Genomic DNA, 13,388 nt, shown 5'->3' on the forward strand with positions numbered 1-13,388 from the left:
GTTTATTTACTATTGCCTTAATCTTAAAAAGACTTAAACCCAACATTTGTTACAACATTCAATACTGTACATATATAGTATAATATATGTATATTTTTAGTATACTTTCTATATATTTTAAATATATCAAAATTATATTAATCTTCCTTTCTCTCTCTAACTTCTCTCTACTGTAAATAACATACAAACAGAGTAACACACAAACAAAAACAGAGCATCTAATAATCATTTTTTTTATTTCCATTTTTCTTCTCTTCTTGTTTTCATTTCTTTCTCATCGGATAACAACATCAAATATTTGATTATGGAACATTACCGCCATAATCATTCTTCCTCCACCACCTCTTCCTTAAACCATTTATCGACCACCGGTACCACCACTCTAGTCATAAACCACCGCATGTCCAGTCATAAATCGCCGTCGGACAAAACGTAGAAATTGTCATTTGAAGTGCATCTCAACCAAGCCATTCTTGGCTGGAATCTGTCTGAACCTGGGGTCACCGTCGGACGGTCACATTTTTTTCAACCACTGTTAGATGTGAGATAAGGGCGGCGCCGTAATTCTTAAACTTTAATCCACAACAAAATTATCAAGAGATCCATAATTGTTGTTATCTTAAAAATTGGAGAAAATGGATTAATTGATGAAGGTGAAAAAAACAATTTGAATCAGAAAAAAATGAGAGAGAAAGAGAGTTAGAGATAGAAAGAGAGAGGAAAAGAGAGAAAGGGAATAGAAAGAAGTGAAAACAAAAGAAAATACGTGTTATTTCAAATTGTAGTAAGTGCCCGATGAAAATAAAATGGTGATAGTAAGTGGTAAACAAATGTTTCAACTTTATTTGCAATTAATTAGTTGAATGAGTATTTTTTGAATTATTTTCTCAAATCACGTGTTCTACCTAATTTCCTCTATATTTTTTTTAGGTATTTTTTTAATTTTTTCAAATTAGAATTAGCCCATATGGGTTCTTCTTGGGCCAGTGGAAACAATCATTTAAACAGTTTACTCTTAATTTTAGCCTCCCTTGGTTCATAAATATATACTTTCCTGGTTAATTGCTGAGGAAGTTAGTAGAAATGAAATTAATATTTGTTTTGCTTGGTTTACTTACTAACTTTCCGGGAAGTTGTATTTTAATTTTAATTAATTAAAATTGAAAGACGATATTATCCTTAATAACTAACTAGACTAATTAAATGTAGGGATATAGTTGCATTTTCTATCAAGTGAACTAGGGAAGTTCTACTTACCTAGGTCTGCCTAGGAAAGTTACTTCCCTGTCAAATTGCTAACTTCTCCGAAAGTAACACGTATAAATTGAATCAAGTAAGAAAATCTTGCTATTTTTCGGAAAGTTAAACTTCCCTTGCTCACTTACATCCAACCAATCGGTTTAATTCTATTATGCGGTTTGATTCGGTTTTTATTTTCGCTAGGTATTATTTGCAAGCTTTGAAAATGTCCATACTGAAAAAGTCCACACGTTTTTCTTGCTTAAAACACAAGAAATTAATAGACTTGTTCTTCTTAAGAGAAATATTATTTATAATTTAAAAAAAAAAACAAATATCAAGGCATAAATTTAAAACGTTCTTGACTGGTATTGATTTCACTTCCGTCGGCGTCGTCTCCGTATATTCTACATAGTATAATTACAATTAAAATTAAAATAAAATAATCACTGAAAGCTAAGTATTTTTTAAAAAGATTCTATTTGATTATAGCTCGGACTTTGACAAATGTGCCAAGTAAGGGATTATTTATCAGCTTAATTACTGGTATATATATGATGAACTAATTGGTGCAAATATTAATTTAGGAAAGCATGGCGAAAATTATACTGGGTTTCTCCTTCTCCATCTATTGTATCATTCTAGTCATTTTGATGATCACATCCATCTTTATCTTACCAATTGCAGGTTAGTACAAATCACAAGATAAACTAAATTATTGTATGGAATGGTGTTTTACAATTTCAGTAATTTTAACTCAGTTTAAAAAATTTAATATCAATTTTGGTCCAATTTCTATAAGTTAATTTTTAATATTTTAAATGTTGAATTAAGAGACTCAATTTATGTATTTTTTTCCTCAAATTTTATTCTCTTTTTTTCAGTGTTTTATATATATGACTATCAAAAGTTCATTTTTTCAATGCATCATATAACATACTCCCTTTCTCCATCCATAAAAAATAGTATGATTTCGATTTTAGGCGTTTTAAATTGTAATTTTTTTAGAATATAGTTAACTATATAAATATCTAAAATATTGTTAATTGAATTAACTTAATTAAATTGGTTATGCCTTTGATAACAAAAATAATTTGTTATTTTTTTTAGTAATTGATAAATATATAAAGCACTAAATGTATACGATCACAAATTCAATAATTAGTAACATACAGTGCAGATAAGAAAATCAAACTAAGCCTATTAATCGAGATACGTAAACATATAGAATTACCAAAAACTGAGAGGTTACGTGTCTTAACAAAAATTTCTTCATTTTTTTTTAAAAAGAGCACACAAATTTTTTAAGTTATTATTTTACCATTTGAGATATAATGTTTTTAATCGATGCAAAATAATCCTGTAAGTTTTTAAGAAAGGACACAAAAGACTTTTAAGCTCATTTTTTTACCACTTAGACCCTCAATGTTTCTTTGTTATTTTTTTGTCTGCTACAAGCATGGAGATTTATTTGCAAATTGCACAGTTTAAAATATTAAATTAAGGTTCAAATGACAAGAAAAAAAAAGACTAAAATAATTTATGTATTTTTCTGAAAAACTTAAAAGTTTTTTTTTTATATATATATTTTCTGCTAATCTCATATTAAGTGCAAAGTTATTAATAAAAACACTGTAGATGCAGATATGAGGTCAAGAAAGCAGGAAGAGCACCGCCCATTACCAAGCCCTCCACCTCCTCCCAAACCGGGGCAACCTCGTCAGCCTGGACCTCCTCGTCAACCTGGACCTCCTCCATGAAGTTTATAGATATCTTGTAACAGCAAACTTTATCATTATCTCAACATGAAAATAACTTTGGTTGATCATGATATTTAAATTAATCTTGAAAAATTTATAGTTTAGACCGAGTTCTTTAGAAATTTATTCATAAAAGCTCCATTACTGCAAAGTTTACTATTACAAAAGTAATCCGCCGTAAACTAGTTCAAATAAACTATTCTTCGTATTTATAGTATATTACCATTTATATATTTATATATGTTACATACAAGCATAGTTGTTGAATCGAGATTCGAATCGAGAATCGAAATTCTAATTTTTTGAATCGAAAATCGAATCGTAAGATTTTCGTTTAAACTGATAATACTCATTATAAATAAAATATATTATATAAAAATAAATTATTATTTTAAGGAACTATAAAATAAATATTATACATCAATTAATTTTTAATATATAAAGTAAAAATGTTAATGAATATAAAAGGCTTAATGACTTAAAAACCACCCAACTTGTAATTTTTTTTCATTTATACCATGACCTAGGAAAATTTTCAATTATACCCTATTTTCGATTTTTATGTTTCATTTCTACCCTAATGAGTTGAATTGACCTATTTTCTTTTGAAAAAGAGTTCAAATTAGTCCTTCATTTTTAACCTATATTCTGATAAAACGTTAATGTAAATCATTTATGTATCTTATTTTGAATATTTTTATCCTTAAATTAATTAAATTATCAAAAATTTTAATTTTGGGGTACAAATGAAACATAAAAATCGAAAATAGGGTGCAATTGAAGATTTTCCTAGGTCATGGTATAAATGAAAAAAAAATATAAGGTGGGTGGTTTTTAAGTAATTAGGCCAATATAAAATTATGAACTTTTGACTTTCTTTATTTGAAAGTTACTATTTTTATCTCAAGTTTGTAATGAATTTTTTTGACAAAATCTGTTTATATGTCAAAAAGTAAAAAATTTGTCACATCAGTCAGACTCTAGCCACACTACTCTCCTTATTTTGTGTTTCGTTTTTAACTTTTTCTATTTTTATGTTACTTCATCTTCAACCTCTTCATCTTCAACCTTTACTCTATTTTACAATTTTTCTTCTTCTTCTTTTGTGTTCTTTTTTATTCCACCTCTAAACCAAGTCTCATCAGCTTTTTTTTATACTAAGTCTCTTGCAAACAAAGTTTATATAGTCAGAACAAGTTTTTTTCACATTTTATAAAGCTTTTACAAAAATCGTTTGAATCGACCGAGTCAATCTGAGTCTAACGATTCAGGTCCGATTCACGGGTGCAAGGGATGGAGGAGCGGGTGCGCGGGCAGGTTCAGAGGGACATAGAGGCTACTGTGGATGAGCTGATTGCCGATAGAGTACGTTCGGAGCTGGCAAAGATGATGACTTCTCTGCCGCCAGGTTTTTGCCCGCCGCAGCCCCCACGAGGCCCGGACGACGAGGACATTACTAGATTGTAGGTTTTTAGATTCAGTGTTATGTTACCGAATAATTTTATAAACGTTTGTTCTATATATTATATAATACTTTTCACTGACTCATATTCAGCATGTTTATTTGTGTTAATAGCATGTACGTAACAGGTTTGATTTAACAGAAAAAATCTGAAAAATTGCCAGGAAACGGCAAAAATATGCCGAGAATCTGCATTATTTACCGACGGATTTTATATTCTACCGACAAATGAGTCATCGCTAAAAAGAGGCCAAGTAACGACCGTGTTTCTCTTTACCGACGGACTATCCGTCGGCAAAGAGAAACGTTTACCAACGGATATTACCGACGGATTGCCCGTCGGTAAATTTACCGACGGACAATCCGTCGGTAATTAGTCGGAGCTTCCTCGGTAAGCCAGCCGACGTTTACAGACGGATTTAAGGTATTACCGACGGACATTTTTCGTCGGTAAAGTTTCCCGACAGATACTTTTGTGTCGCCAATTATTGGCAACGACAATTGTACCGACGAATGGTGTCCGTCGGTAATCCGTCGGTAAATAGTTTTATCAACGGATTTCCTTATTTTAGTGACGGAAAAATCCGTCGCTAACACTAGACATTCTAGTAGTGGAAAGAGTTACAAGAGTTACAAAACTGAAACGTTTCTTGTATTTGGACATGATTTATGTTGCAAATAAAAAATTATCAAATAATAATAATAGTGTCCAAACCAACCAACCAACCAAGCCGAGCCGGACGGACAGCGCGTGTGGTTAATCGGGAAGGATTTAACTCCATACCCGTTCACAAAACTGGGTACTCCTTGGGGCCCAAAGCCAAATGACAAACCTTTCCCTTATAAATATATTAGTTGGTTCTCTCCCAAGCAATGTGGGAAAAATGCACTTTCATTATTTTCAATTTTCACTTAAATAGAACAATCCCCCACTTGAAAATTTAAAAAATGTTTCTCGGGCAATTCTATATAAGATTGTACATAAACAAATGTATCTTTTGATTTGAACCTTTGTGTAGTAGTAAAGATTCTGAGTCAACAAGAGTGATTCGTAGTCCTGAACTCTATCTCGGACATCAAACCACACACAACTTTTTCAAAGAGCGTTTCAAGAGCCTGTGCTTTTAAGGCCTTGCACGTCTATCCCAGTTTAGTGAATGCTCTAGAAATTTTGCCTCAAATTTCATAGGAAGCGGCGCCACTTCAACATTCACACAGGTTAAGCTATCAAGAGTACACTTGTAGCTAGGTACTCCACTCCTTAATAAGTATAGTCTTCATTAAAAGATTCTATTAACTCATCCTCTTAAACGCTTCAGGAATCATGCTTTGATTTTGCATGTTCTGGCTCATATCATTTATAACTTGTTATTACCCATTGAACCTACTTCTTGGGATCTCCAGTCAATTAGGTCGGGTTGCCATTATGAATTACTCATTCTATAGGCAATAGTCCCATTCCTTTTGAGAATTTATGGATTTTCTCTCTAGCTAATCCTTTCGTCAAAGGATCTGCTAAATTTTTATCAGTACGTATGTGATCCACTCTTAGAGCCCCTGTTGAGATGTATTCTCTAACAATGTTGTGCTTACGACGTATTTGTCGTTTCTTACCGTTATAGTAATGGTTCTCAATTTTTTTGATAGCCGCGGTACTATCGCAATGGATCAACACAGCTGGTATCGGTGTTTCCCATGAAGGAATCTCAGCTAGCAGGCTTCTTAGCCATCCTGCTTTTTCACTGGCAGTAGCTAGTGCTATCATTTCTGACTCCATGGTGGATTGTGCCAGAATCGTTTGCTCCTTTGATTTCCAAGATACAGCTCCACCAGCTATACTAAAAATATAGCCACTGGTGGCTTTGAAATCATCAAACAATGTATTCCAATCTGCATCACTATATCCTTCAAGGACAGCTGGATGATTCTGATAATGTAACCCAAGGTTCATTGTTTTTTTTTCATGTATCTCATTACCCTTTCAATAGCATTCCAATGCTCAATACTAGGTCTACTAGTAAACCTGCACAGTAATCCAACGACATATGCAATGTCGGGTCTAGTACAATAAGTGGCATACCGAAGGCTGCCAATGATGCTCGCATATTCAGACTGCCGTACACTATCACTAGTGTTCTTGAATAATTTTACACTTGGATCATATGGTGTACAAGCAGGTTTACAGTCAAAATAATTATATTTCTTAAGAATCTTTTCAATATAGTGAGATTGAGCTAGAGAAATTCCAGTTTTAGATCTAGTAATCTTTATGCCAAGAATGACATGCGCTTCTCCTAGATATTTCGTATCAAAGTTGGCACTAAGCATTGATTTCAGCACATTCACAATATGAATATTTGATCCAAAAATCAACAAGTCATCTACGTAAAGACATATGAAAGTACAAAGCTCCTTTTCATGTTTGTAGTAAATACATTTGTGACTTTCATTCACTTTAAAAACATTTGAGATGACAAGATTATCAAATTTTTCATGCCATTCCTTAGGTGCTTGTTTTAGACCATATAGAGATTTGTCTAGTTTGCACACCTTCTGTTCCTGACCATGTATCTCAAAGCCTTCTGGTTGGTCCATGTATATTTCTTCTTCCAATTCAACATTCAGTAAAGCAGTCTTAACATCCATTTGGTGTACAACCAAGTCATATAGAGTAGCGATCGAAATCAGCACTCTACTAGATGTTATTCTAGTAACAGGTGAATAGGTATCAAATAAATCAATGTTTTCACGTTGTCTATAACCTTTGGCAACTAAACGAGCTTTATACTTATCTACAGTGCCATCAGGTTTCATTTCCTTTTTCAATATCCATTTACAACCAATGGCTTTGCAACCGGGAGGCATATCAAATAAATGCCACGTCCTATTGGTAACAAATGAATGCATCTCGTCGTTTTTGGCTTCTTGCCAAAGATCAGAATCTGGAGAAGTTAAAGCTTCCTGAAGATTAGCAGGATCCTCCTCTAAGGAGTAGACATGGAAATCAGAACCATAATCTTTTAAAGTTTTTGCTCTTTTACTTCTTCTGATCTCTGGTTCTGTATCATTAGTAATCTTACTACTCAATACCACAGGAGTATTACTGGATGATTCGCCCCCACTATTTCCCAATTTAAAAGGAAATTAATGTTCATAAAAATCAGCATCCACAGATTCAATAATCACTCGTAGAGTCAAGTCATAAAATCTATAGGTTTTACTATTGACTGCATAACCAATACATATTCATAGGCTCTACTTGCTAATTTTATTCTTTTCAGATAAGGAATTCGAACATAGGCTAAACATCTCCAAGTTCTCAAATAAGACAAATTTAGTTGTCTTTTCTTTATTATCTCATAAGGAGAAATCTTACTGTTTGATTTTGGTACTTGGTTGAGCACATAAAAAACAGTCAACAGAATCTCTCCTTACCAATAAGGTCCAGCACCAGAATTTAATAAAATAGACACCACATCTTCAGTAAGTATTCTATTTTTTCTTTCGGCTTTACCGTTCATTTCAGGTGAATATGGTGCATTCCTTTCATGTACAATACCATGCGAGTTATAGAATTCTATAAACAAGCTTGATTCATATTTTGTACCTCTGTCACTTCAAAATCTTTTGATTTTCTTATTGAATTGATTTTCAATTTCTGAAACAAATAACTTGAACATGTCAAGTGCATCACTTTTATTTTTCATCAAATACACATATGTGAAATCAGAACAATCATCAATAAAGGTAATGAAATAACGTTCCACTCCTGGTGAAAGTGCCATCAAATTCACATATATCAGAATGTATTAAATCTAAAGGGTCAGATTCTCTAATGACTGATCTATATGAAGTTTTTGTTATTTTCGCTTGGCTACAAAATTCACATTTTTCAAACTCAGTTTGGTTTAATTTAGGAATTAATCCTAGGGTGCTCATATTGCTAACTATTATTTTATTCACATGACAAAGTCTAGCATGCCAACTATTAAAATCACAAACCAAGTAAACAGAATCAGCAACTTTATTGATAATTTCAACATTCAACTTAAACATACCCTCACAAGCATAACCCTTTCCCACAAAAATACCATTTCTAGTAATGGTGTACAAATCTCCCCTAATAGTTTGAAAAAAATCAGCCTTGTTGAGAAGATAGCTAGACACCAGATTCTTCCTAATCATAGTAGTGTGCATCACCTCCTTCAAGATTAATGTCTTTCCTGAGGTAAATTTCAGTTCGACACTACCAATACCAGCAACAATAGTGGTGTGAGTATCACCCAGCAACACTTTCTTATTATCAACTTAAACATAGCACGATCATAGCAAACATGGCGATTAGCGCCGGTGTCTACCCACCACCCATTTGATCCACCAACAAGGTTTATCTAAACCATCATTTTAGTAATCATAGCCGTGAACGACTCTTCAGTCAGGTTAGCTTGCGGAGCAGTATTTGGCCTGTTCTGACACTTGCGTGCCATATGACCTGGTTTTCCACAGCTAAAGCACAAAAACTATGGCAAGTCATTTCTGACAGGTGGTTGTTGTCTCACATTATGGTTCCTTGGAGGATTTCCATTCTGATTTTTGTTACAGTTCACATTTTGGTTCGAGTTCGAGTTGCGATTCTGATTCTTAATTTTTTTGCCATTTGGCTTCAGATTCGCCGGATCGAACTTTCTAGTGTTGTTTGAAACAACAAGCACCTCATCTCTCTGGTCCTGTTTTCTTGCCTCTTCCTCAATTCGAAGGCGAGTAATCAAACTTTCCAGCAAAAATTCTTTAGTTTTGTGCCTGAGAGAGTTCTTAAAATCCTTCCACAAAAGAGGTAACTTATCAATTAAAACAACAACTTGAAATTGTTCATCAAGAACCATACCTTCAGAGATGATCTCATGAGCAATTTTCTGCAACTCATAGGACTGCGCTTCGACAGATTTGTCATCCGTCATTTGATATTTGAGATAGTGACTGACAACATATTTTTTTATTACAGTCTCCTCAGTGTCATATTTTTTCTGCAGTGCCTCCCAAATCTCCTTGGTAGTTTTGTCATTATTGTAGTAGTCATACAGGTCATCATTGAGTGCATTAAGTATAAAGTTTTTGCACAGATAATTATTGGTCATCCATTGTTGCAAATCAGCATTCTGTTTTTCTTTTTCCTCATCAAGAGAAAATTCATCAACAATAGGCATATCCATAGTTAAAACAGAAACAACCTTTTTCATTGTTAGAAAAAACTCGATTTTCTGCCTCCAACGCTTGAAGTGTAAACCCTCAAAATGGAAGGGTTTGTTAGCGTCAAAAGCAGTGGAGTTCGAACCAGCAACATCAATAGTATCCATGGAAGAAACTTAACACGTCTTAAATTTGTTAGTACAATTTTATATAATCAAATAATAACAAAAATATCAAACTCTGATATTACTGGCTGAGTCGCGAACTATGTCGCTTTCTTTAATACGTTTCGCAGCTATGCCTCTCTTGATCCAAGAAGTCTTCAACCACGGTCGCCTCCAGTATAAAGTAGTCAAAAATACGGTAGTACTGGACTGTACTACACGCTCTAACACTCTTTTAGTATTACTCTAAGAAACTCAATATGCTCTGTGTTTTTTCTGTGTATTTTGAGGAAGAAGGCAATGCCTCAATTTATTAATGAAGGAAAAAACAAAACTGAAAAGAGTAATAAAGATGAAATTTATTTGGCAAAAACGTGGCTATAAATGAAAGATTTACAAGAGTTACAAAACTGAAAAGTCTCTTGTATCTGGACATGATTCAACCAACCAAACCAAGACGAGCCGAGCTGGCCGACCGGACAGACGGTGCGCGCGTGTGTGGTTAATCGGAAAGGATTTAACTCCTTATCCGTTCACAAAAATGGGTACCCCTTGGGGCCCAAACCCAAATGGCAAACCTCGCCCTTATAAACAAATTAGTTGGTTCTCTTCCAAGCAATGTGGGAAAAATGCACTTTCATTTTTTCCAATTTTCACTTAAATACAACACCATTTGACCGTTTCTTCGATGGATCATCCATAAAACGTGTTGCATGTTTTTTTTGAAATATCACTTGCATGTTACCCCAAGAGAATCTTCTTCAAGCCTTAAGCTTTTATCCATAAAGAAATTTCAAAAAACTCACAGTATGTCGAAGAACTATCACCAATCTACGATGAAATCAAAAACCGCTTTTCATTTTGCATGATCATCATATTTGATTACTAATTGATTTAAAAGATTTAATATAACCATGTGTTTTTAAGTCTTAAATAACGTTTAAGACTGAGATAAGGTTAAGTTTTCTCTAGTTTTGTAAGATTGGTGTCGAAGAGTTGAAGAAAAAAGGTGAAAATGGCTTTTAGCTCGTCATAATGTGTTAATTTATACACACGTCGGGTCAGAAAATTGTGCACTACTTTAGACTATCGTCTAGACCTCCGTTTCTAAATCCCAACGGTCAATATTTAGACATACTATTAGGAAATACTCATTTCGTTTGTAGTGCAATCCAACGGTTCAATTGAGAGAAATTATTATTTTACTAGATTGTGCTAGTTCTAAAAGGCACCCGAATACTATCCCGAATAACTCTAAAATATGAATCAAAACGATCTCGAATTAAACCCGATTTGTATACTTATTATACCATATCATATATACCTCATATGTTATCCATCTAACCTCAAGAATATACGAGTAGTATTAATAACCTAATCATTTTACGAAATGTTATCACATTTCATCTTAATACCTCAATTACCGTATAATCTTTTTTTTTTATACAAGTCATTAATCCGTATTCCCATATCACCTTAATTCAAATGAACATTACCTCACATATAACACGTGTCACGTCGGGATTGCAACGACTCACACGCCACACGCCGATAACTAACATCACAATTATACGGGGCACTATATTGGGAAACTAGGTCCACCTAAATTTTTCTCAATTGGAGTTGAGAGGCTAATAATCACCCATGGCCCCTGACTTTTGAGGGTCAATGCACAAAACCCCTTGATGTTTAAAAACGGGCACAAAACCCCCTGACCTTTGTGGTGGCGGTATTCACGGCCCTTATGGACAAAAATACCCCTAGCGCCGTCTTTTTTTTGGCGGCTGTCTTTAAAAACAAAAAAACAATTGACAGCGCCATGTGTCAGTTGACACGTCATCAAAAGACAAAAAAAAATAAAAATACCAAAAACACCTCTAAATATAATATCTAATTCAATCAAAAAATCCAACCCAAAATCCAACCACCCGTTCAAACCCAAATCGTCACCGACCCAACCACTGCCGGCACCCCACCACTGCCGAAAAATTTTCCGCTCATCTTCTCCGAGTGAATGATGACCGGAAAATTTACCGGTCATCCCAATCTCGTGGATCTGTTCTTGGGACAGATCCTTGCATCGATCTGTTTCAAGAACAGATCCAAAGTTTTGATGACCGGAAAATATTCTGATCATCATTCATTCGAAGAAGATGACCTGAAAATTTTCCGACGGTGGTTGGGGTGGCGGCGGTGGTTAGGTGGTGGTGGTGGTTGAGTTGTTTGTTGTGGTTAATCGAATGGTTTAGATTAGATTGGTTTGATTTGTTTTTTTTTTTGTCTTTTTCTAAATTAAATTAGGGGTATTTTGGGTGTTTGGAATTTTTAAGGTATTTTGCTGACATGGCAGCTGATGTGGCGCCGTCAATATTTTTTAGACTGACAACTGATTGAAAAACACAGCCTCAGGGGTATTTTGGTCATATTTGGGGTTTAGGGAGTTTTGTAAGCGCCGCCACAAAGATTAGGGGGGTTTGTGCCCGTTTTTAAATATCATAGGGTTTTGTGCATGTACCCTCAAAAGTAAAGGGCCATGGATGATTAATAGCCGAGTTGACATGCATATAGTTATAGGACTTTCCAGCAACCTAGGTTGCAAGAAAATTTTGTTCTACTAGGGTTTTTGATGTTTGGGTGCCTCAAAAGCATCCAAATTTCCGGATCAATGCCTCTTTCGGATATAATTTCGAAAGAGTGCCTGCACCCACATGTTCCGCATTCTAGGAATGCGGAACACCACATGTTCCGCATTTCTAGAATGCGGAACATGTGGGTTCATGCACTCTTTTGGAATTAATTCCAAAAGAGGCACAACAATAGAAATTTGGGTGCCTCAAATATCAAAAACCCGTTCTACTAACCATGTATATTCCACTGATAGATCACTTCGGCCTTCCGGCTATCGGCATTTTTAAGTTTTGGATAGTTATGTTAAATACAATAATTTGTAAATGGTTTTTAATGGGTAATTTTAGAACTATTTTCCGCGTCGATAATTATTTTTGAAAAGTTGTGTAAAAATTATAAAAAAATACTTTTCTGAATTATAAAATTTTAATTGAAAATAATAAAAAGTTATTCAAATCAATGGTTAAAAAATTGGAATGGATCGACATGTTGAACCGGAACCAGCCAGATGTTCGGTCCAATTTATTTCAAAAACCAGAAATCCGGTTGAATTGAGCCAAACTGATTAAATTTGATTGAAAATCGCCAGATGAACTGGTTAAGCCCTAACTCATGTTTAAAATTCATTTTTAGGTATAATTTGCTCAACTAATTTAACCGGAGGTTGAACCAAAAACTGACAGTCTCACCGATTTGGTTGTTAAAACATCGATTCAAACATAAATTCCTAAGACTTGACATATTAACATCTATATGTAATTTGTTTTATTCTTCGATATAGTATGCAATCCAAATAATAGACTTACAAATTTATAATTTATAATTTGAAATTTAAATTAATGCATCTACATTTCTGCAAATAAACCATATATAGTAATTAGTTACATAGCTACATTTCTGGAATTAATTTATTTCTGACTTGTATGTAAACTTGCAGAAAAACATAAA

The 13,388-nt window shown here is 33.9% G+C and overlaps 1 protein-coding gene and 1 long non-coding RNA gene across 2 annotated transcripts; one reads left to right on the forward strand and one right to left on the reverse strand.

Moving 5' to 3' along the window:
* Positions 1-1,805: 1,805 nt before the first annotated feature.
* LOC126653829 (uncharacterized) lies at positions 1,806-3,103 on the forward strand. The gene is made up of 2 exons (XR_007632324.1): positions 1,806-1,926; positions 2,878-3,103. It is a non-coding gene; the product is annotated as an uncharacterized LOC126653829 (long non-coding RNA).
* A 5,878-nt stretch (positions 3,104-8,981) lies between these two features.
* On the reverse strand, positions 8,982-9,815 carry LOC126687514 (uncharacterized). The gene has a single exon (XM_050382074.1). It carries the CDS (start codon positions 9,813-9,815, stop codon positions 8,982-8,984), a length of 834 nt encoding a protein of 277 aa, XP_050238031.1.
* Positions 9,816-13,388: the final 3,573 nt, after the last annotated feature.

This window comes from Mercurialis annua, linkage group LG6 (genome assembly GCF_937616625.2).
Source record: "Mercurialis annua linkage group LG6, ddMerAnnu1.2, whole genome shotgun sequence".
Classification (NCBI taxonomy): domain Eukaryota; kingdom Viridiplantae; phylum Streptophyta; class Magnoliopsida; order Malpighiales; family Euphorbiaceae; genus Mercurialis; species Mercurialis annua.

Excerpts from the sequence above, each read along its gene's own strand:
- LOC126687514 (XM_050382074.1), bottom strand. The coding sequence starts at position 9,815 with ATGGATACTATTGATGTTGCTGGTTCGAACTCCACTGCTTTTGACGCT.